At 44.9% G+C, this 24,060-nt stretch overlaps 2 protein-coding genes across 2 annotated transcripts; one reads left to right on the plus strand and one right to left on the minus strand.

Annotated features, from left to right (window-relative positions):
• Positions 1-1,609: 1,609 nt before the first annotated feature.
• On the minus strand, positions 1,610-6,353 carry LOC105895799 (phospholipase A2 group X). Its single transcript, XM_031562322.2, has 4 exons — positions 5,608-6,353; positions 5,011-5,182; positions 4,023-4,129; positions 1,610-1,897 (listed from the first exon to the last, which is right to left on the minus strand). The coding sequence occupies exons 1-4, from the start codon at positions 5,642-5,644 to the stop codon at positions 1,749-1,751; spliced, it is 465 nt and encodes a 154-aa protein (XP_031418182.1). The 5' UTR covers positions 5,645-6,353; the 3' UTR covers positions 1,610-1,748.
• Positions 6,354-6,764: 411 nt separating this feature from the next.
• Positions 6,765-21,941, plus strand: txndc11 (thioredoxin domain containing 11). Its single transcript, XM_031562562.2, has 12 exons — positions 6,765-7,096; positions 9,066-9,282; positions 11,427-11,524; positions 12,045-12,174; positions 15,716-15,809; positions 16,312-16,424; positions 16,795-16,995; positions 17,328-18,093; positions 18,483-18,625; positions 18,891-19,003; positions 19,954-20,034; positions 20,464-21,941. The coding sequence occupies exons 1-12, from the start codon at positions 6,972-6,974 to the stop codon at positions 21,032-21,034; spliced, it is 2,652 nt and encodes an 883-aa protein (XP_031418422.1). The 5' UTR covers positions 6,765-6,971; the 3' UTR covers positions 21,035-21,941.
• The last annotated feature ends 2,119 nt before the right edge of the window (positions 21,942-24,060 follow it).

Genomic DNA, 24,060 nt, shown 5'->3' on the forward strand with positions numbered 1-24,060 from the left:
AACACACAGCTGGAAACGTACAAGCACATACTTTCTCACACACATGGACATGCATACGTGCAGCAAACATGCTGCCCTCTCTCTCCAGTTCACACTCACCACGCATGCACACACACACACACACACACACACACACACACACACGCCTGCATAGACATTCATACACATTGACACATATACCTTTGTGCATGTGTATACATACAAACATTCATACATACAGTACATAAATGCATACACACACACACACACACACACACACGTATTGTGTACACAAGCATTAATGACAAATTACTTGTATTACGTATTATAGGAAAATTCAGATCGCACACTGTTGAAATGAAATCAAGGAAATGCTGACGAGCTCAAAGCATTTAAACGAAGAAAGAAGATTCAAAGTAATATGAAGTTTTACAATTTGAAATTGCTGATCTTTGTTAATTTTTTTGTATATGACGTTTAAGTTTTGAAGAAACTGAACCAATGCTATCGTGTGCCAGTCTTAGTGAAAAAGTGAAAGTGTGAAACCTGATGCCTAAGTTGTATTGCCAGATGTTTTTCACAAAGACATTACCCTGAAATACAATGCTTCTTTTTGCTTCGTGCAGCCATTACACTGTATAACACAATACAAGACAATATTAATGATCGGGCATGCAGTGTTCAGTGATATAATAGTCTGTGGAAACAGAACACTTATGCTCTCTGTAAATGAAGTGTAAATATTAAGATCTATAGCAAGGGCTATTGTCTAGTATGACTTCTCTGAAGACTCTTCTTTGTCTGTGTGTGTGTGTGTGGTGTGTTTGTGTGAAAGAGAGAGTGAATGAGTGAATAATTGAACTGAATTTATTTAGTTGGTAAAGGCAATTTCTTTGTCTTCTTGTTTCATATGTTCCCTCATTGTTTGGTTGTAATTTCGTTGATTTTGAAGAAGGAAAAACTAAAAACATCAAATCTTTATTTTTTCATGTGATTCATATATGCACTTTTAAATGTATGTATGGCAACCAGAGTGTAGTCAAGAACATAAATCGTTTCTTTGTATGTATACTGGTGTCATAGTAAAGATGTGGGCAGAAATTGAATAAAATGTTTTTAATACAACATTGTCATTGTCTTACATTTCTCCTAGATTATATGCATTTCACCTGGAAATTATAAATGAAGTGCTTACTTTGTTTACTACTTTGTTTACTATAGACTGATTACATTTTGAGGACTTTCAAATGCTGTAAAACCTCTGAAACAGAAATAACTTGCAAAAAAAGCATAGAAATACCTTAAATAGAATTCTCATATAATCATGTCTTCAGCCTTATATTATCTATTTTGATCTTTTAAAAAGTGCCTGTGAGATAAATAGTAGGCAGTCTTTAAGATCCTTCACCAACGTGTACATATGATTCTGTAAAGCCTAGTATGATTTTTAAGAGGATAATGTGTGTGTGTGTGTGTGTGTGTGTGTGTGTGTGTGTGTGTGTGTGTGTGTGTGTGTGTGTGCGCGCGCGTGTGCTCACGTCTTTTGTTGGATATTCCAGCTTCTCAGGCCAGTTTCTACTGAAACCAGTAAGCTGCCTCTGTCAGCGATAAGCGCACAAAGGCTGGTCAGCGCACACAGGTTGGTCAGCGATAAGCGCACACAGGCTGGTCAGCGTTAAGCGCACACAGGCTGGTCAGCGGTAAGCGCACACAGGCTGGTCAGCGGTAAGCGCACACAGGCTGGTCAGCGATAAGCGCACACAGGCTGGTCAGCGGTTAGCGCACACAGGCTGGTCAGTCCCACACATGAAGTCAGGCCACAGCGAGTACTTGGGGCTGTACGGAGCTTTCTGTAAACACCTGGCAGCCTCTCTGTCACAGCGACACAACATCCGCTCACACTTGTCATTCATGGATTCTACAATCACAGTCAGAGAGAGAGAGAGAGTGTGGGAGAGAGAGAGAGAGAGTGTGTGTGTGAGAGAGAGAGAGAGAGTGAGGCAAAACTGAGATATGAGCTTCTAAGTAGCTCAGCTGGTAGAGCAAGGTGCCATGGGTTAAATATGCAGGGAGCACGAATACTCAAGGAAATGTCTATTTGTTCTCAAAGTCACTTTGGATAAAAGTGTTAAAAAAACCAATTCATAACAACAATAATAATAATAAATATAGCTGCAGGCAGCAATGGCGGGTTCCTCCTCAACATTCCAATCATTACAAAATTGACATGACACTGACATGTATTTCATACATGTACACAACATTGGGCAGATAATTGGATCAATGGCTGATTTGAAGACATTTTTTAAAATTATTCACAAATTGTCACTGTCGAGAAATATCCATGCTGGTGACATTATGGGTTCTTGAGACTTTGTGAACCAGGGAAAAATGTATATTCTGCACAATTTGTCACTGTATAGAAAAATCCATGCTGCAGACTTACCAATGGGATATTCAATTTGAAATGCAATACTGTCAAGATCCACAAGGCTTCAAGCTAAGGAGGGGGCGGGGCCTTGGTCAGGCCACAATGTCATGAAATGGTGTGTGTGCGTCTTGACAAGTGTTTGGTGTGTCAGGTGGAAGTTTGTGTCTGTGAGAACTGGGGCAAGCCGCGCGGGGAGCGAAGGAGGAGAGAGGGAGACATTACACTGGAAATGGTGGTAGCAATTAGCCAAGCATGCATGTTTCAAATATTCACCAAAAATCTACTTTTCATCTTACAGTCAACTTTTTTTCAGATTTGTGTACTAAACATTCTCAAGTGTCTTCATATGAACTTGTGATTGAATCAGAGTATCACTTTTTGAATGAAAAATGTGTAAAGCATTATTTTAGCGTTAGCGATTAATGCAATCTGCTTTATATCAATCATTTTTGAAGATATGAAGTTGCCTTTGCACATGGGGACATGTTGTAGTGTCTTCCACGTGCATACCAAGTTTGGCGTTGATATCTGAAATATTTGCTGAGATATCACTTCACTTCCTGTTTGATGGCTTTTCTGCTGAAATTCAGTGGCTGTACCGGACAAACGGTTGTGAGGATCAAAATTCTGTTGGATAAATGTTGTGAGGCTTGGTCTGAAGATCATCTCTGGTGATTTTGAAGAAGATTTGACAAAAATTGTAGGAGTGGAGGCCTTTCAAAGGTTTTTGATAAAACCGGAAATTGCGGAAAATCTATATAACCGGAAATTGACGCCATAGGGTGTGTTGAATTCGTCTTGATCCAGGGAATCCAATGGTACCTCATTTTTGAAAATTGGTCAAACGGTTCAAAAGTTACAGTGTTAACAAAAGTCCAACTTTGACCCGTTGGTGGCGCTAGTGTGGTCTAGTGGGAGACATGAAACTTGGTGTGAGTGAAGAAGGGACTGTCCTTAATGAGTGTGCCAAATTTCAGAAAAAGTTACCATACGGTTCTAGGGCCTGCCATTGACTTCAATGGTACAAGAATAATAATAATAATAATACCTACAATAACAATAGGTTTCCTCCTGACGGAGGAACCCTAATAATACGAGCAGAGTTATGACCTGACTCGAAAGGTGGGAGGTTATGACCAGAATCAGAAGTAAGCTTTGGAAGGATACAATCTTGGAATGCAGGAAATTAAACCTGTGGCCTTGTCTATTCTGTCTAATCTGTCTAGTCTTTGCGAGACAGGTGACTGTTTATCATAGTGATTTTACTGGCTCGTCAGCTCTGTAATGGCACAGACTAGATGATCATTATCATACAGCTGAATGTACAAAAAGCTAGTACTCCTACATTTCACCCCTTCATCCTATAGGCTTTCAAGCTGCTACAGTCTTTAGTAAACAATTCCACAATTACATATGCTACACTATACCTGTGTTTGACCTATACACACACAACAATAGCTCTCATGCTCTCTCTCATGCTATGAAAATGCTTGACTTCTCATTTCCCTCACCAGTGATGGCCCCCTATTTCAGAGCCTGACTTGTTTACACATAGCACAGTTTTTAGCACTATAATGCTAAGGGTTGAGTCTCGGCCCATGGCTCTGCTTACCACAGTCGGGGTTGTGGCCCTCACAGGTCCAGGTGTATTTATCTGTCTTGCTCTGGCACCCCATGTCCTCTGCCTTCCCATAGCAGCAGTCATGCTTATGGCAACACCTGGACATTGGAGTGAAGGAGAGAGAGAGAGAGAAAGAGAGTATGTGTGTAATAGAAAGTAAGTGAGTGAGTGTGAGGAGAGAGAGAGAGAGAAAGGGGAAGAGATGTAGTGTGTGTGAGAGAGAGACAAAGTGAGAGAATGTATTAATAATATACTGTATCTCAACGTAGCTCTTTTATTGTATATAATTACAGCAGGTTTATTATACGGAGTCAACTGTAATCATATTGTGAAGGTTTTCATCAGTCAGAGAGTATGTGTTCAGTGGCAGACCATGAGTCCGCTTTAATGGGCACTTTATTGACATAGATAAACCAGTCATTATAAACCCTTTTAAACAGTAGGAAATAAGAAAGAAAGAAAGAAAGACAAAGAAAGAAAGAAAGAAAGAAAGAAAGGAAGAAAACGTTCCTTCAATTTCCCGGTAATTTGTGGTTTGCAGTTAAACCTATTTCCTCATACTGAACGCATATACTCATGTGTTGTTGTGTAGTGTTATTTTTGGGTTGACCTAATGACACGCTCTTTTGTCTCCATGTGATAAAACAGGTTGTTTTAAAAGGGCAGCAAGATGAAAGCGCTCAGACACTGTAGCAAACAATTGGCAAATAAACGTAGCTATTTCAACAGACTAAATGTAGGCCGATTACAATAGGATGTCGGAAAAGTAGTGTCCCCACCGACAAAAGCGCCCAGTTCGTGGTTATTATTATGAAATGTTGTTCTTTGTTCTGAATGTAACTCAACATCTCTCTCTTATCTCCCTCTGTGCGTGCGTGCATGCGTGCGTGCGTACTTGCATGCCGCAGGCGCACTTCTTTGCGCCCTTGCGCTCCACTGTTGATGAAAACCAAACTGTATTTCGAATTATGTTCCTTACCAGTCCGCTTTGTCTCGAGGCCATCCCTGACCACCGAGCCCGCAATAACACCCGTACATCATGTAAGCCACCGCCGGTCTACCCGTACTGCATTTGATAACACCGGCGAGCTCCAGCAAGCCTCGCTTCGCCCGGAGAGACCGCGCCAAACCCGGAGAGACCGAGAGCACGGCTACAAAAACAATGGAGAGAGAGAGACAGGGACCATATATTTTGAACAAATAATTGCTGCCACTATTTGTTCATGCATTTTTAAGACAAGCTAATGTTTGTTGTTCAGTTGCCTCAATTATTATTAACATCTCCGACAATCTCTGTTGAATAGCCTAGTGCATATGCTCTGCGTTGAAATACATGTTAAATCACAGCAAATCTAGGCTACTTTTTAAACAAACAAAAGACAGACTGTTGTTCAACAGTTAAACATACACGGTAGTTTAGTCCTTATAAATGAAGTAGGGACTAGATTAAAATAAAAATGCATAGAAATTAATCAACCGATTCGATATATTTGGCTACACGCTGGCCCGACATTATTGACATGTTTTAATAAAAATAACTTCGTCTTAATGGAAGTAAAACATATTCCCCACTTACCCACTGAAAATAGTGCATAAATGTAAAGCGTATGCATGGCTTCGTCCACACCTGACGCTCAAGGTACACCTGGTGCGCTGTGACTACAGCGTTCTTCCCACAGTTTTATGTAAGGGAGTTGTCTGTCTGGTTAGTCCCAATCTGTTCCGTCAGCGATTTGGAGACAGCCCCATCTTGGAAAGGCACAACTGAGCTGCATTCAAGGCTACCACTGTCATAGATTAGCGCATACGAACATATGTGACACATTAAACTAATATTGACTCAGCTTCAGAAACACGGATATACAGAATCGTTTTTTAGCACTTAGTCACGCACGACTGTAAAAAAGATGAGATGGATCCAGTGTTTCGTCAACTATCCATTTACATGCACATAGATGCACAGAATAAACTCCAGTCAGTAAGTGCATGAATGAGTGGATTCAGGTTGATGGCCTTCAACGTCATGATGAGAATTTTTTAAAGTTCTCAATCAAGTGACATATCAAACAAAGGCCTAGCCCTCGAATAACACTGGTGGTAGGAGACGTATGGGGAATGTAGCGTCATTAAACCGCAACCGTGCGCTGTAACAGACCGTATGCTGTTCAACGACTTTTTTTTAGCAAAGAGTTAATATTGTGGTCTACGTAGTCTATAGCCTATACCCTGTTTATTGAATGAAAGGTCGGAAAAGAGCTAATGCAGCCTTGGTTCCTTGAGCAACAATAACAACAGCGACAATAGACTAGTACAAACGCATAGACTTATAGGATAAACAAAATTCACAATTCCATAGCTACAGCGTTAGACTGTTACTATTATTCAGGAACATGCAAAGCAGTTCAATAATTCCGGACAAATTTAGTCCATCATTTATATTAACGAAAGCGCGCCACCCAGTGACTAGATCTATTCACAACATGACTGTTGAGAGGCGTACATTCTCTTAGGGTACGTCTGTAAAGTAGGCGAATACCTAGCATGCGAATACCTAGCATGCCTAATTTTCTATCATCTTTGTAAAGCAAGCTGTATTGTAAAAATGTCACAAAAAGAGTGGTAGTGTTCTTGTGCAATCTCCAGAGCGGATAATAACGATGCAGACAAAGCGTGCCAATCTCTACGTTTTGATACATTTTTGAAACATGTACATGGTCCCTTACGCAGGGTTACGCTCTGCCTAGGCGGAAGTGTTAAGACTACGTGGGGAAGAAAGGTTGGTCCAATATGTGTTTGAGAAATCGTATTATTACTGGCGGGTCAATGATTTAGAAACCCGCCGTTCATGAGTGCCAGGGCCCCTTCCCACCCCTTTAGGCAAATGTTGGCACACCGTGCGCACCGGGGCGAATAAATGGGAGGGACGGCGCGAGATCTGTAATGCTGCGCCGGTCGCGGGTGTATCTCCGGCAGGTGGTGAATCTGATGGCCCAGAGACCGGGTCTGTTCTGTGGAGCCATCCTGCTAAGCGTCCTCCTTATATTAGCGGTCAAATTTACCTGCAGGTGAGTTTATTATCCCCCGGTATGTCCGTTTTTATCAGAAGCGCTCCTGATTGATGGTATTCTTTGTCGAAAAACTGTCTCTAGGGTGACGTGACATAGTCCCTCGAGCCCCTCTCCAGACCCAACGTCACGCATCAGGCTAATCTCTATCCAGCTGAGTTCAGATCGCAATCTAGACATTGTTTATTAGCAGGTTATTAGCAGTTCGCTCACAAGTAGTTCAGAGGATTCATTTGATAGGAATTTGCCTATGCTGTCCCTTGTACGGCATCTAACTAACATAGCTATCTTTGCTAGCTGATGTTCGCCCGCTGTCACTCGACATATTCGTGAGAACTGACGTGTCCTAATTGGTAAACAGTGCTGAACAGCATTTGCCAAAGGCCATTCACGGAATGTTGTGCTCCACAGTAAGGACACTCACCAAACCCATACGGTTTATAATGCTAAGTGTACTGAATATTTGAATGTTGTTCTTCCTAAAGCTGTTTACAGCAGATTATAAAGTTTATTGCACTCTGTCCAACGGTCAGGAATTGTGGTAGGGAAGAGGCAATGTTATTCACAACTTTCCTACACATTTCCACCATGCCTCGTCTCTGTAACCTTACGTTTGCGACACTGAATTCGAAAACCAGGTGGATTTAGAAGACCTTCACAGCATATTAGTCAGGAACTTCTGTTAGACGCCGTTGCCTACTGCAACCTAATGCGTCATCTTCTATGGGGATTCTGTGCAATAATTGACAGATGCATTGTCAAAATTGGAGTTCCAACCATGAAGACGTTTTGTGTAACAGGAGATTCTGAGTTGAACTCTGCGTGCCAACAAATTTGTAGATTGAGGATGTGTTTTGTTTTGGTGCTCACATGCCAAAAACGCCTAAACACAGTTGAAACAGCTGCACCTCTATCTAGGGCAGCCTGCTCTGCAATATCAGCTGCACTGCAGTTCATGGTTATTCACATTTACATCAACAGTTTGAGTAGCACCCTGACTCTCTCCCCTGTCTGTCTTCCATCTCCCTCTCGTTTGTTCTCTCTCCCTTCCTCCTCTTATCCTTCTTTCTTTTCTCTTTCTCTATCACTCATCAAGATCTGGCTCATGTGTTGCGTTAACACATTACATTACCTTGCATATTGCACTCTTGTCCTGAACACTCCTGCACAAACTGCACAGCTCCTCCACTTCATATTCTGTAAATATCTTTTAATATTTTATTTTATTATCCTTAACATATTTTAATAGTTTCTAATAGTTTTTACTTTTACTTTTTTTAATATTTATTTTATATATTGTTTTTCTTATGTTCCGTAGTACTTATTATGTTTTTTATGTTTATTGTCTGCACCAATATGCCAAAACAAAATCCTGGTAGGCGTAAACTTACTTGGCAATAAAACCAATTCTGATTCTGATTCTTCTCCCCCTCTATTCCTCTCTTCCATCCCTTTTCACCCTCTCTATGACTGTGTTCCATCCCTTTTCTGTCCCTCTGTAACGTCTCTGCCCTTCTCTCCCCTCTCTCTCTCTTTCCCTCTTCTTCCTCTCTTTCTCTCTCTCTTTTTCCCCTCTCTCCCTCTTTTACTCCTACTCATTCTCCCTGCCTTCCACCTGCATCTCTATGTCTTCTCCCCCTCTCTGTATGTTCTCTCTGTCCCCCCACCCTCTCTCTCTCTCCTCTTCCTCTCTCTCTCTTTCTCCCCCCATCTCTCTCCCTCTCTCTCTCGCCTCTCTCTCTTTCTCTCTCCCTCTCCCTCTCTCTCTCTCTCTCCTCTTCCTCTCTCTCTCTTTCTCCCCCCATCTCTCTCCCTCTCTCTCTCGCCTCTCTCTCTTTCTCTCTCACTCTCCCTCTCTCTCTCTCTCTCCTCTTCCTCTCTCTCTTTCTATCCCTCTTTCTCTCTCTCTCTCTCTCTCTCTCTCTCCCATCATCTCTCTCTCTCTCCCCCTATCACCACCACCCTCCAGCCGGGCGAAGAATGTGGTGGCCCAGGCGCCGGCCCCAGTGCGCTTCTTCGCGGCGGAGGCCCCGGTGGTGGACCTGTACCTGGGTCAGCTGGAGCAGGTGGAGCGGCTGAGGGCGATCGCCGAGGTCTCGCTGGTCTTCTTCTACGCGCCGTGGTGCGCCCACTCTATGAGCGCCCGCGACCAGCTCCAGCACGTGGCACAGCGCCTCGGGAAAGAGGTGAGAGGTAGCGTGTGTGTGTGTGTGTGTGTGTGTGTGTGTGTGTGTGTGTGTGTGTGTGTGTGTGTGTGTGTGTGTGTGTGTAGGTGTGTGTGTAGGTGTGTGCGTGTGTGTGCCCACTCCATGAGCGCCCACGACAAGCGGCCCGAGGGGTTGAGAGAACAAAGTGTGAAGGACGAGGGGGGGGGGGGGGGGGGGGGGGTTGATAGCAGGAGGGGGAAGGGGGTTCAGGTCTCAGACAGAGTACACACCTCACACCTTTCTTGGGAAAGAGGCGAGTGGTAGCGGTGGGGTGTGTGGTCCAACTTTTGAAATTGTAGCAAGTTAACATTTTGGTCGTGGTAGTTTTTGTTATATTAAGTCACAAATGACTGGTTTGACTAGGTTTTCCTCTGCCACTCTCGACACTGTTGACAATGTATGTCCCGCCCCCTCCTCAATTTTAATTGGTCGGCAAGAGAGAAGTGACATTGGAGAGCCCAGCGTTGTTCCAAAAGCTGAACTGTTTTCAACTGGAAACGTTGGGGGCGGGGCGGAGCGGAGCGGAAAAAAGCCGTTGTATGCTTAGGGCTATCTGCCGCAGGCACTGAGCGCTGGTTGTGGTGAGCCACATGTAAACGTATTGAATAGGGGCTGCCAGCACCAAAGAACGCATTTGGTGGACACAGGCGCATAATCTTCTGTGTGTTTATTTGTGCCTGTGTCTTCTCTCAGAGTGAGTGGCTGTGTGGGAGGTTATGTATATGTGTGTGTTGTGTGTGTGTGTGTGTGTGTTGTGTGGCATTGAGAGTGTTTTTGTCTGCAATGATATTGTCCTGCATGTTTTTTTTTTTTTTTTTTTAAATAGTCATTTAGCAGACGCTTTTGTCCAAAGCGACGTACAAGGGAGAGAACAGTCAAGCTAAGAGCAATAAAAAAGCATGGTGTAACAATAAATACTACTTTACATGAGAATTAGAAAAACAACAACCTAGAAAAGAGGAAAAAGAAGTGCAGGAATGTAACTGCTGAAGTGCAAGTTAAGCGCTAGTCAGGTGCCAGTTAGGAGGGGAGGTGCTCTCTGAAGAGTTGGGTCTTCAAAAGCTTCTTGAAGGTAGAGAGGGACGCCCCTGCTCTGGTAGTACTAGGCAGTTCGTTCCACCAACGTGGAACTACAAATGAAAATAGTCTGGATTGCCGTGCTTGCACGGACGGCAGTGCCAAACGACGCTCACTAGACGAGGGTGTAACATTTGCCCTTACAAGAGCATTTAGGTAGGTGGGAGCAGAACCAGTAAGCACTCTGTAGGCAAGCATAAGTGACTTGAACTTAATGCGAGCAGCTACTGGCAGCCAGTGGAGCTCGATGAGTAGCGGGGTGACGTGTGCCCTTTTCGGTTGGTTGAACACCAGACGCGCCGCCGCGTTCTGGATCATCTGTAGTGGTTTCACCACGCAAGCCGGCAGGCCCGTTAGGAGGGCGTTGCAGTAGTCAAGGCGGGAGCTCACCAAGGTTTGCACCAGCAGCTGGGTGGCATACTGGGTTAGGTACGGCCTGATTTTGCGGATGTTGTATAGCGCAAAGCGGCACGACCTGGAGACAGAGGCGATGTGGGCCGTGAAGGTCAGTTGGTCATCAATAATGACCCCGAGGTTTCTTGCTGTTTTGGATGGAGCAAGAGATAAAGAGTCAGTATTGATCTTGATGTTGTGGTGGATGACCTGTTTGGCTGGGAAGACCATCAGTTCCGTGCGGTACGGTGCGGTCTGTTCCTGTATTCTCTTTAAATAAGGGGTCAGAAGAACAAACCATGCCAGGTTGGTGTGTGTGTGTGTGTGTGTGTGTGTGTGTGTGTGTGTGTGTGTGTGTGTGTGTGTGTGTGTGTGTGTGTGTGTGTGTGTGTGTGTGTGTGTGTGTGTGTGTGTGTGTGTGTGTGTGTATGAACTCACACATTTAGTGGGTTAGCATTCATTTAGCACATCTGCCATGGGTGTGGTGTATGGTTTTCCACCTGCTTTGCTTAAGTTGAGAGAGTACAGCATCTGTCCTTACGGTGGAGTGAAACCATTAGTGTGCAGTGATCACCACTTGTTGCTGTTGTTGTTTGTGTGGTCCTGTTGTTGTTGTTTGTTGTTGCTGACGGCTGGGCCTCTTGGTTCTGCAGGTGCTGTTTGTGGCGGTGAACTGTTGGTGGAACCAGGGGAAGTGCCGACGACAGAAGAACTTCTACCAGTACCCCGTTATCCACCTCTACTATAGAAGGTACAGGTGACTCTATAACACCTGCATCTGACTATATAACACCTGCATCTGACTACTCACAGTGCCCAGACGACTCTCGTGACTCTCAATTCCAAGAGTTGTTCACTTGTCCTTCTAGCAAAACGATTCTTGTCTGTCCCATGAACGACTCATCTGTAATTCCTCAGCTTTTGTGGAAATTAATGTTTTCTTTCGGTCACAACTGGCACATTTACAATGCTGACTCAAACGCTCACTGAAATGCCATCTCCCCCTCAAAATGCATGATTTCGTAGACATCAATTGCTTCATTGTCTTCGGTTAATCAGGAGTATTGTTCCTCTTTGCAAAGTAGTCTGCAGATGTTAAGTGCAAAGGTAGAACAAAAACACACATTTTCCTTTGAGGTTTGTGGTTGTCATGTTGAGGCTTTCATGGACTCTGCTTCCTGTACCCTGTTGCTCTCTCATTATCTGCTCTCCTCTCTCTCTCTCTCTCTCTCTCTCTCTCTCTCTCTCTCTCTCTCTCTCTCTCTCTCTAGGTTTGGGCCCATTGAGTATAAGGGCCCCTTCACTGCTCTCTATGTGGAGAGGTTCATCCAGAAGGTCATCACCCCTCTAACGTATCTCCCATCCAGGGCCATCCTCAAGGACTTCCTCTCCTACCACGAGGTACTGCTCCCCGGACACACACACACACACACACACACACACACACACACACACACACACACACACACACACACACACACACACACACACACACACACACACACCCGCGTACCGTTTCATCTCTAGCAGTCTTTGTAGTTTCAGCATTTGAGGCTAACGTTGGGTACCGTCATACGTGTTATTCTTAAACTTTGAAAGACATGTATGCACATACAGGTTATGATTTTGAGAGTATTATTTTAACTGTCTGTTGGTAAAGTCTATGTAGAGCATAATAACTTGATTAGGGCCGTCCTCAGGTCTAGTTGGCCTATTTGTTCCCTGGCGTAGTCTGTGAAAGAAGGTCCTTTTGCATGCTGGTTCTTAAAGGGCAGAAGGGTCAAAGGGCATTGTCCTCCATGTCAGTCAGCATCACAGGTAGTGACATCATGGTGTTTATGCAGTTTGAAGATTTATCTTTGGGCTTTTATGCCTTTTAATCAGATAGGACAGTAGAGAGAGACAGGAAGCGAGCTGGAGAGAGATTGGAAGAGGGATTGGGAAATGACCACGGGCCAGACTCGAGGTCCCCATGGGCATTCTGACCCATTCATGGTGCAGGGATGCTGCCGCTTGCGCCACAGCTCCCCCTATGCAGTATAATGTTCCAGGCTGTTTGAATGAATAATTGTTAGCTTTTTATGTGTGCGTGTCTGCACCCCCCCCTCTCTCTCTCTCTCTCTCTTTCTCTCTCTCTCTCTCTCTCTCTCTCTCTCTCTCTCTGCAAAGTATGTGGGAAATGGCATTTTGTGATAGCCTTTAGTCTTTCCTGAACTGACACTCTGGTCTGTACACTTCTGGACAGATGGTCGGATGACCTTTTGTTAAAAACACGTTTTTGAACTTGTGATTTCAGAACGGGGCTTGCCAGAAAGGCGTCACGACAAATTAGCCTGGCCTTTATCAGGATGCTTTTAACAAGTGCTCCATTTTGAAACAGTGAAAGTACTTCTTAAGCACAATGAAGTCCCCATCTGAGCATTCGAAACATTAAGATGACTAGTCATAGTAATTAGTTATTTTGTAATGGTAATATAGTCACCTTAATATTGTAAGCTATGGTATTACTAATTAACAGTATTTAAGGAGCAGTGTGTGGGATTTAGTGACATCTAGTGGTGAGGTTGCAGATTGCAGCCAACTTAATACCTCCCCCTTACCCCTCCCTTCCCAAGCGTGTAGAATAACATATGGTGTCCATCAAGTTTAAGTAGCTCCTTCTAAAATGATGTTATCGTCTATGACCTCGTGGAGTAGCCATGATTTGTGAAGTGATGAGGTTAATCGTGATAGATATTCATGAATTGTATTTAGTTGTTTAGTCTGGAAAACTGTAGGTCATAGCTTCCATGGACTGTAGATTTTGAGGTTTAGCTGATGTTAGCTGTCCTGCTAGCCTAAAATATGAGAGCAGTTTAAGAAAAGAAGAGTAAAATTGACCTCATATTATGTGCTGACAACCGTGTGTGTGAGTGTGTGTGTGTGTGTGCGCGGACAGGCGGGTGTTCTGTTGTTATAGGTGTGTGGGTGTGGGTGTGGGTGCGGGCAGGCAGGCAGGTGTTCTGTTGTTATAGGTGTGTGTGCGTGTGCGTGTGCGTGTGCGTGTATGTGTGTGTGTGTGTGTGTGGGTGAGACAATGTACTGAGATGCTACCAGACTAGTTTGGCAGGTCTCGTCCTTTGGTTATTGTGTGTGTGTGTGTGTGTGTGTGTGTGTGTGCGTGTGCGTGAGTGACGGCTCGGTGGCCCTATCTCTTCGGATCAGCGTCGTGGCTCATTCAGTCTGAATGTTCAGAATGCCTGCCTGACGAGCTCCAGGCTAGATACTAGATACTGTCTAACAAAGCCACATCACAGCTTCTGTTCTGGTCTTAAAGGGCAAATCACATACTCTTGGACTTGAACTGATGGAATGAAGATTTACTTGTAGTTAACACTACATCCTCCTCCTCCTCACCCTCTTCCTCCTCCACCTCCATTTCCACCTCTTCCTCCTCCTCCTCCTCCTCCTCTTTAGTGGCTACTGTTTTGCCCTTTGAATTATAGCTGATACACAAGCAGGTCATGGCTTTGTTTTTTTTAGACACGGCCAGGCATGTCAGTTACTTGCCGTCTCATTTCCTTTTGAGCAGGGCTGTCTCTCTCTCTCTCTCTTTCTCTCTCTCTCTCTCCCACCCCTCTCTCTCTCCATTTCTCTTGTCTCTCTCTCTCCCTCTATCTCTCTCTCTCTCTCCAACTCCCCCCCTCTCTCTCTCTCTCTCTGTCTCTCTCTCCATCTCTCTCTTAAACTCTCTCTCTCCCTCTCTCTCTCCATCTCCCCCTCTCTCTCTCCCTCTCCCACCCCTCTCGCTCTCTCTCTCTCTCCCACCCCTCTCTCTCTCCATCTCTCTTTCTCTTGTCTCTCTCTCCCTCCATCTCTCTCTCTCTCTCCAACTCCCCCCCCTCTCTCTCTCTGTCGCTCTCTCCATCTCTCTCTTAAACTCTCTCTCTCTCTCTCTCTCACTCTCCATCTCCCCACCCCTCTCTCTCTCCCTCTCCCACCCCTCTCTCTCTCTCTCTCTCCCCCCCCTCTCTCTCTCCCTCTCTCTTTCTCTTGTCTCTCTCTCTCCCTCCATCTCTCTCTCTCTCTCCAACTCCCCCCTCTATCTCTCTCTCTCTCTGTCTCTCTCATCTCTCTCTTAAACTCTCTCTCTCCCTCTCTCACTCTCCATCCCCCCTCTCTCTCTCCCTCTCCCACCCCTATCTCTCTCTCTCTCTCTCCCACCCCTCTCTCTCTCCATCTCTCTTTCTCTTGTCTCTCTCTCTCCCTCCATCTCTCTCTCTCTCTCCAACTCCCCCCCCTCTCTCTCTCTGTCGCTCTCTCCATCTCTCTCTTAAACTCTCTCTCTCTCTCTCTCTCTCACTCTCCATCTCCCCCCCCCTCTCTCTCTCCCTCTCCCACCCCTATCTCTCTCTCTCTCTCTCCCACCCCTCTCTCTCTCCATCTCTCTTTCTCTTGTCTCTCTCTCTCCCTCCATCTCTCTCTCTCTCTCCAACTCCCCCCTCTATCTCTCTCTCTCTCTGTCTCTCTCATCTCTCTCTTAAACTCTCTCTCTCCCTCTCTCACTCTCCATCCCCCCCTCTCTCTCTCCCTCTCCCACCCCTATCTCTCTCTCTCTCCCTGTTATTGTCTCATTTCACACTGACCAAATTAGACTTTTTTTTCTGCAAACAAATGAGACTCTCTAAACTCTCTAGGTCTCACCTGAAGAGTGATTTCAGTGATCAGTTGGATTATGACCTATTTACTTCATACTACATATGACCTATGACATATTCTTTTGTATATATGAGGGTGTGTGAACTTGAATGTGTAATTGTGCAATCTCAAGTTATGATATTATGTTTTACTTCCTTGTTCTCTAAAATAAATGTTCTTTGTTTGTGTGTGCGTGTGCGTGTGCGTGTGTTTGCGTGCGTGCGTGTGTGTGTGTGTGCGTGTGTGTGTGTGTGTACCTGTGCAGCCAGGGGTGGTGGGGTTCTTTGAGTTCAACTCCTCTCCTCAGCCTCCCGGCTACATCACCTTCCTCTCCTCGGCTCTACAAGCTCTCAAGAGAGGTGAGCACACCATTTTACCATCATTAACAATATAGTGTGTGTGTCGCTGTGTCTCTGTGTCTCTGTGTGTTTGTGTTTGTCTGTGTGTCTGTGTGTTTGTGTTTTTCTGTGTGTCTGTGTCTGTGCATCCATTTTGTAATGGCCTTTAGTCTTTTTCCAAACTGACTTTGCCAGAAAGAAATGACTCCTGTGTGTGTTCAGATGCTAGGAAAGGTGTCATATAACCATTAATTAACCACAGTAGCATTGGCATGCGTGGTGGACTGTTAATAAGTTAATGGGCTGGGACATGTAGTGCATTATCACAGCACCTATACATTATATATATATATATATTGTCCCTGAATAGTTGCATTTAGAACCATGGCCGACTGGCTGCTGTCACATCAACTGATGAGGTAAATTAAGTCCAAGCAGTGTCCAGTGTAAAAAGAGCCATATTTTTGTATTTCGTGGTGAATTGATGTGTGGTCTTACCGTGCCGGTCCCCTTATCGGCCCAGATTTTCAGGGGGTGGTGCGTTTTGGCGTGGTGACCAATAGGAGGGTAGCGGAGGCCATCTCTGTCCAGGAGGATGAGACGGTGTATCTGCACAGACACTTCAACTCCTCCCTGGTGAGCAGCTCCTACCAAACACACTGAAGTGTAGAGTTCTATAGAATAGATATATAGAATGTATATATAGAATGTAGAACATATAGAATGTACAGACAATTCAACTCCTCCCTGGTGAGCAGCTCCTACCAAAACACACTAAAGTGTGCTGTTGCTGCTGTTGTTGATTTCTACTACTATGACTACTACCACTGCTACTACTACAGTAATCAGAATAGATATATAGAACAGATAATAGATATAAAATGTATATATAGAATATAGAACATATAGAATGTACACTTTGGAAGGCATGTACTTTCACTGACTTGTCCTTCTCCTGCCTCCTCCTCCTCCTCCTCCTCCTCCTCCTCCTCCGTGGCGTTGTCAGATCTTCCCGCGCTGGGAGCGTAACTTCACGGCGGAGGGCATCTGCGGCTGGGTGTTCCAGCACCGGGAGAGCGTGCTGCCCTGGGTGCCCTCGACCGGGGCCAAGAGCCGCGGCCTGGAGCAGGAGCTCCTCAAGGGGCCCGCCCTGCTGCTCTTCCTGCCACATGACCCGCTGGCAGCCAATCACCCGCTGCAGGAACAGGTGGGGGGACCCGGTTTTTGATTGGACTTCACCTGGATTGTGATCTGTGGTTGTTGGGAAGCTACTATACCTTTAGGGAGACAGGGACTTGTGACAAGGACTGCTGGTCTAATAAGAGTCCAGAAAATTGGCTTATTCTAAAACTCGCATGAAGTGAAATAAGTCAAAGTAGAAGTGAACAAAAGTGTTAATGTTGATGCGTTTCTGAAGTCCTCATCTTGATTCCAGATTTGCTAGATTATTGAATTATTTACATCTTATTATTCACAGTGGTATTTTTGCTCGGTCCAGTTCATTTATTTATTGTGTTTTATTGTTTTATTGTCCCCCAGATTGCGGACATTGCTGTGCGTTATCACTCCTGTTGCGAGGACTCCATCTCCCGGGACACTAAGGGCCGCCGCAGACTCCCCCGAGTCCCGCCTGGTCCGCTCTGCTGCAACACTCTGGTTCTGCCCGGCTGGAGCTCCGTGTCCGGTTCCGCCCAGAACGTCTGCGAGCTCTGCCTGAACCGCTCCGTTGGACCTGCGGCGTCTTCGGCTTCCCTGGACGGGACCGGGATCGGGGACCGTGGCGGTTCCCGACGCTGCTCCGTCCTCGAGCTGGAGGCGGCGTTGGAGTCCTACCTGCGCCACCTTTCCGTTTCGGGGGGCCGCCTTACCCCCCACGCCCACACGCACTCGCCCCTGCTCCTCGCCCCCACCTGCAGCAATGTCCGCAACACGTACAGCCCCTTCAGCCACTACAGTGCCTGCTGCCGCCCCTTGCTGTCTGAGGCGGGGAACCGCACATGGCCTTCGGACGGGTCGGTAGGGCGGCCCTCCCCAATCGAACTTCCCTCTTCCGCGCCCCCTCCCTTTGCCTTCGTGCCCAAGGCCGATTGCCCGCTGGGCGATGGAATCGCGGGGCTTCGTTGTCGGACTAACAAGACGTTGCGGTTCTATCTGCTAGACTCGCACCTGCACTGGGAGCTCGCTGCCCGGCTCGGTGCGATTGGGAACCAAAACGCCAGCGATCGGATGTTCGTTGCGATCGTCGATCTCGAAGATGAGACTCACTATGTTCTGGATCACAGAGGAGGCTTCACCGAGTCACTAGGTACAGGAACAGCCCACAGCTGTAGGGTGCAAGACTCTGAATATACTCACTGTTAGCATTAGCGATTATCCATTAGCAATAAAGTAGCCAAACATGAAAGTAGGAAAACGTGTTGGTGGTACAGTGGTTAACACCGCTGTCGACCAGTGTCCATTTATCCATCCGTGCATCCATCCATTCTGCTGTACACTGGTGTATCCCCCACTGTTGTTAACTCATGTTATTAGTCATAGATAGCAGGTTTTATCATTCAAGTGCGGTAGTATGTTTTAGTTGGTTTCATGGAGTAGTCTAGTTCTTTGGTGTTCTTTGTGATGGAGAACTTCTTAGAAGAACCTTATTTCACATGACCTGATCTCACATGCATGTGGTTCTTGTCTCTGCTTTAGAACCCTTCATCCAGAACTTCAGCACATCTCACAGTCATTTAAAGAGGCATCTAGTGGGAGACAGAAGACCTCAACCCTCACAGTCCCTCATCCAGGAAGTCACAACAGACACCTTCCTGGACACGGTGATGGACCCCAAAAGGGTAAGGAGCATGATAATGTCCATTTCCTGTGGCTTTTCAACAAAGTTCAATGTCAAAGCTTGGTCACATGCAGTAATGTAAAAGGTATTCGCGATGGTTTGTATTATTAATTTGACATTGTTTTATTTGTGTTAGACAGTACTGTTTTAGATGGAAAATACATCTAAGGTTAGCGTACAAGTGTGTGATGGAAGGTGTTGAGTATGTGAGTGTTATGTACAGTCTCCTCCAGAGTGTAACCAACCCCCACCCCTCTCTCCTACAGGACGTGTTACTCCTGTACTATACCGACTGGTGTGGTTTCTGCTCCGTGTTGAACCACGTCCTCATCAAGCTGGCCAGACTGCTCCAGAACAACAGCAGGCTGACCGTGGCCAGGTGAATAAACGTTACATCAGTAGAGATTACCGTTAGTGACGTTGTGACTTTGTGGGATGTTCTGAAAGGTCCGGGTAAACATCATAGAGCAGGCCCGCTCTCCTTTTGAGTTCAGTCAGGGGTACCACATCGGTAGAGATTACTGCAATTATTCTGATTACTGCAGTCCTCCTAAATTTCCTTTAGGATCAATGAAATACCGCCCTACCTACCCTACCCTACCCATCTGAGGCGTTCAATTCAATTCAATTCAATTCAATTCATTTCAATTTCGATTTCGATTTCGATTCCAATTTCACTTCCAATTCCAATTCCATTCAATTCAATAACACTGTATCTAGCTGCTAGGTGCTGAACGGACCAGGTAAAACCTGTTCAATTCAATTGAAAGGACCATGTAAGCCTCACCCACATTTACATTTAGTCATTTAGCAGACGTTTGTATCCAAAGCGACGCACAAGGCCACAGCACCCACAGGCTCTCTCTCTCCACAGGAGTGGCCTACAGCAGTTGTGGGGAAGACATGTTGGATGCAGTGAGCTGCCAGTGTTAAAGTAACAAAGTATGAATAAATGGGAGATTTGATTTAGAAGGACGACCAATCCAAGCGCGGTGAGTGTGGTGAGGAGAGCTGCTGGTGTGAGCTTTGTCGGCGCTCTCCTCTGAGCTCAGCCATGAGTCGATAAATAGGTAGAGATTACCGCAGTTATTTTGGGATTATTATAGTGCATGTGTCAGATGAAGGGCTACAAGTGGGCTTGGACAGTACAGTACAGTAAAGTGGTTGTGCAGACGGGTCCCGGTTAGGTTAGGTTAGGTTTCATGTCTGTCTCTCAGATGCTGCACTGCCTCCCTTTGGCAGCTGTTTAGCCGTTGTGCTAATCCATGATTCCAAGTGTTCATGAAAAGTGAGTCATTGTTGTTTGTTTCATCTCCTTGTGGTTGCCAGGGTGAACGTTGCCAGTAACGACCTGCCCTGGGAATTTATGGTGGACCACTTTCCAACCATCCTGCTCTTCCCTAGACACAGGTACTGTGTGTGTTTGTGTGTGTGTGTGTGTGTGTGTGTGTGTGTGTGTGTGTGTGTGTGTGTGTGTGTGTGCGTGTGCTCCAAAGGTTACAATAAACACCAGCCCCATTGAATTCTTCATTGACCTTCTCTCTGTTTAACTGACTGTTTCTCCTTCAGACTGATTCTCTCTCTCTTGCTTTCTGTCTTACCCTCTCTTTCTTTCTTTATCTCTCTCTCTCTCTCTCTCTTGTGTGCGCTCTCTTTCTACATCTGTCTCTTTCTCTTTCTGTCTATTCCTTGTGCTTATAAAATTCAAATTCAAAAGGGGCTCAATTAGGTTTAATACAATACAGTATTTCCATCTTCTAAGTTATTAGGCAAAAACCAATGACCGATTTTTGTACATCTATCTCACTTGCTTCCATCTTTTGTCTCTTTCTCTCTCAGGAAGCAACTGAGTGTGAAGTTCCCCGACGACTCCCGCTTCACGCTCCCCAACCTGCTCCGCTTCGTCCTGGCGCACACCAGCGACGACCCTCGCCCTGCGAAACCCACCCCCCGCTCATCTTCATCATCCTCTTCCTCCTCATCTTCCTCCTCCCCTGTCGGAGGCGGCAGTGGAGCTCGCTCGCTCCTGGAGGTGGAGCTGCGCGCGCTGCGCGGCGAGGTGCGGACGCTGCACCGGGCGCGCGGGCGCCTCTCGCAGCAGCTGGCGGGCGTGTGGCGCGAGCGGCGGGCGCTGGAGCTGCAGGCCCGCGCCCTGGCGACCGAGAACGGCGAGCTGCGGCAGCGCGGCGACCTGCTGGAGGAGCTGCGGCGGGAGAAGAGCCGGGAGCTGGGCGAGGCCGTGCGCCGCCTGCAGGACCTGGCCGACGCCTCCCAGGGGGTGCTGGCCGAGGACACCGTGCTCAAGGTGCTCCTCGCTGCCCTGAAGGAGAAAGGAGGAGGAGGAGGAAGAGTAGGAGGAGGGAGAGAGGCAGAGGAGAGGGCAGAGATTGGGAACCAAGAGGTTTCGTGACAAAGAGGAGGATGATGATGACGACGATGAGGAAGAGGGAGGAAGATGATGGGGTCCTGGTGGAGTGAGCGAACACCGTTGCTGTTGTGGTGACTGGTCGAGACGACAAAAGGAAGACAAACCAACAAAGAGGCAACTGAGGTGCAGTAAAGATGAGCTACTTTGCCACCTAGTGGAAGACTAGGGTACAACATCAGCTCGACCGCGGAGAGCCAGATGAACTAGTAAAAGTCAGATGCCCAGGCGAGGACCTTGAGACTAAACATGGCAAGAACAGCTCAGATCCTCAAGGCCCACTTTAAACTTCTTGAAGTAGTTGATTATTCATAATTCGCCGCCCCGTTCTCCATGGCCTTAATCACTGGAGTAGAACAGCATTCCGTCTAAGGAATCATTGAGAACTATAAACGTACAAGGGCCCCTCAGACCCTTCAGCCATTGTGACATCATTACCTGAGTCAGTACGGGGTTCTGAGGAGATAGGGCTGTCAACCCAGATGGACAGCATCCACCCCACCCCCGCCCTTAAAAGAACTTGAGACTTTTCTAGAACATATTCCATCTTGAAACACTGAAGCTATATATCAGTATGTTTTCGAGGGGGATGTCATTGATTGGTCATTAGTGAAGGCAACATTAGTTTTTCTTTATTTTTTTTATTTTTTTTTATTTTCGTTTTGTTTTGATTTTCAGTTCGCCAGACCATATTGTTTTTGTGGTGTTTGTTGAGAAAAAAAAGTTATCTATTTTTACACGGATCCTCAAATCACTAAAAAAAATAAAAATGAATGAGAGCATCTATTCTTATGTAAGTATTCAGGTATGGAAAGCAAACTGCTGCATCTGTTTACATGGGTGTGTGTGATGTACAGATTTCTACTGATTAAAACCTGTTTAATTTAACTTACACCATCATTCTCGCCATCTTTTGTGTACATTGTCACGGGATGTTCTGACCCGAAACACAGAACTACATAGTGTATACCCTGGATGGCCAGTGGGAATGACAGGTGTGTTTATCTGCCCTTCACATGACCATATTCCATCAAAATGAATTTGAGGATTATACCAAAAGTAGTTGCCTTACAAAAACACCTAAAATGTGGCAAATTGTTGCGGACTGTGACTTTTTAAAGCAACAGTATGCAATTCTTTTTTTTTTCCCAAATATCTTTATTGATTTTAAACACATTGTTAACTTTTAGACAGTTGAGGTACAAGCATGTACCAACACGACACACATATTACATATTAATGATAAAAAGACAAAGACAAACGATTTAACAAAAAATAAGAAAATGAAAGAAGAAAAAATTAAATAATAATACACACATAAGCTTCTCGCAAGATTCCACTAGTTTTCACACACCTATTCCATTAAGTGACATCCCGTCAACTCCACCATGCTCAAGGAAAGAAAAGAATGGATTCCATATTTCCTCAAATTTCCCGTATTTACCTCTAACAATATAAGTAATTTTTTCCATAGACATGTTAATAGCCATTTCTTTCACCCAACTACCTACCCTAGGTGCTTTAATGTTTTTCCAGTGTAGGGCAATTAAACGTTTTGCTTGTAACAAACTCATGTCTATGAAAGAATAATCTCTACTTCTTAGTGAAATGTGACGAGGATACATGTGTAAGAGGAATGATTTAGCAGATAATGGGAAACTAATATTTAAAATTGTATTTATCTTATCGTTAACCTCTTTCCAGAATTTCATTATGTGTTCACATTCCCAAATACAGTGGTACAAAGTGCCTTTAAATTTGTTACATTTCACACAAGTGTCAGGGATGTTTTCGTTGTATTTGTGTAATGTAGCTGGAGTGACATAAGTACGCATTAACCATTTATATTGTTGTAATTTCAGTCTTACATTTACTGTTTGGGTTTGGGCCTCCTTACATGCCTCCATCCAATCATTCACATTTATATCCTCATTTAAGTCCTTACTCCAAGCTTCTAGCTTATGATTTGAGGATTCTTGTGATCCTGAAATTATAATGTCATAAAGTGATGAAATTAAACCTCTGTTATAGCAATCTTTTATCATTTCCCTCTCTAAAATAGATAGAGGGGGTTTCATTAAAGAGTTCTGTTGGGAGGTAGAGATGAAATTTCTTATTTGTAAGTATTTAAAGAAGTGTTTTCCAGGAATTTCAAAAGAATGAGCCATTTCTTCAAAGGACATGAGCTGTTTGGACGAGTATAAATCTGCAACTATCTTTATCCCTTTGTCTGCCCAAACCTTAAACCCTGCATCAAGCCACCCTGGTTTAAAACTTGCATTGCCCCAAATGGGGCTAAAACAAGACAAGTTATTAGGAATTCGTAAGTATTTCTTGACTTCATACCAAACATTTATCATATTCAGTACTATTGGGTTAAAGGTGTTTTTCCTAAGGTTTTTGAGTTCAGATGAATAAAGGTATAGGCTTAAGGACAGGTCAGAGGAGACTGTAGAAGATTCCATGTCAACCCAAGATGGGGTACTTTGAGAAGAAAAATAGAACATAATGGTTCTAAGTTGAGTAGCCCAATAGTACCACTGTAAATTAGGACACTGAAGTCCTCCTCTATCATATGGCAAATATAGAAGTGAAAGGCGGAGTCTAGGACGTCTGTTATTCCAAATGAAATTAGTGAACAACTTATTAACTGTTAGGAAAAAGTGTTTTGGAGGTGGCAGGGGAATATTCTGAAATAGATATAGAAGTTTAGGCAAAACATTCATTTTCAAAATATTTATGCGTCCAATCAGGGATATGGGTAAAGATGACCATCTTTCAATAGAGTTAGAAATACCCTCAAAGAGGGGGTCATAGTTTGCAGAAACAATATTCTTGAGTTTTGAAACTATTTTTATGCCCAAATATGTAAAGCTATCAGTTGGATGAAACATGGTAGTACCATAGTTGGGCTGTTGTCCATCCCTCTCATTTAGCAACATTAGCATGCTTTTTGAATTATTGATCTTGTACCCAGATATCTTCCCAAATCTACTAATGGTCTCTAACAG

This window comes from Clupea harengus, chromosome 24, assembly GCF_900700415.2.
Source record: "Clupea harengus chromosome 24, Ch_v2.0.2, whole genome shotgun sequence".
NCBI lineage: Eukaryota > Metazoa > Chordata > Actinopteri > Clupeiformes > Clupeidae > Clupea > Clupea harengus.

Coding starts and splice junctions, on each gene's coding strand:
- txndc11 (XM_031562562.2), top strand. CDS start 6,972: ATGCTGCGCCGGTCGCGGGTGTATCTCCGGCAGGTGGTGAATCTGATG. Junction 9,283..11,426: donor CACAGCGCCTCGGGAAAGAG/GTGAGAGGTAGC, acceptor TTGGTTCTGCAG/GTGCTGTTTGTGGCGGTGAA. Junction 16,996..17,327: donor ATCACCCGCTGCAGGAACAG/GTGGGGGGACCC, acceptor ATTGTCCCCCAG/ATTGCGGACATTGCTGTGCG.
- LOC105895799 (XM_031562322.2), bottom strand. CDS start 5,644: ATGCATACGCTTTACATTTATGCACTATTTTCAGTGG. Junction 5,183..5,607: donor TTATGCACTATTTTCAGTGG/GTAAGTGGGGAA, acceptor TTGTTTTTGTAG/CCGTGCTCTCGGTCTCTCCG. Junction 1,898..4,022: donor GGGCCACAACCCCGACTGTG/GTAAGCAGAGCC, acceptor CTGTGATTGTAG/AATCCATGAATGACAAGTGT.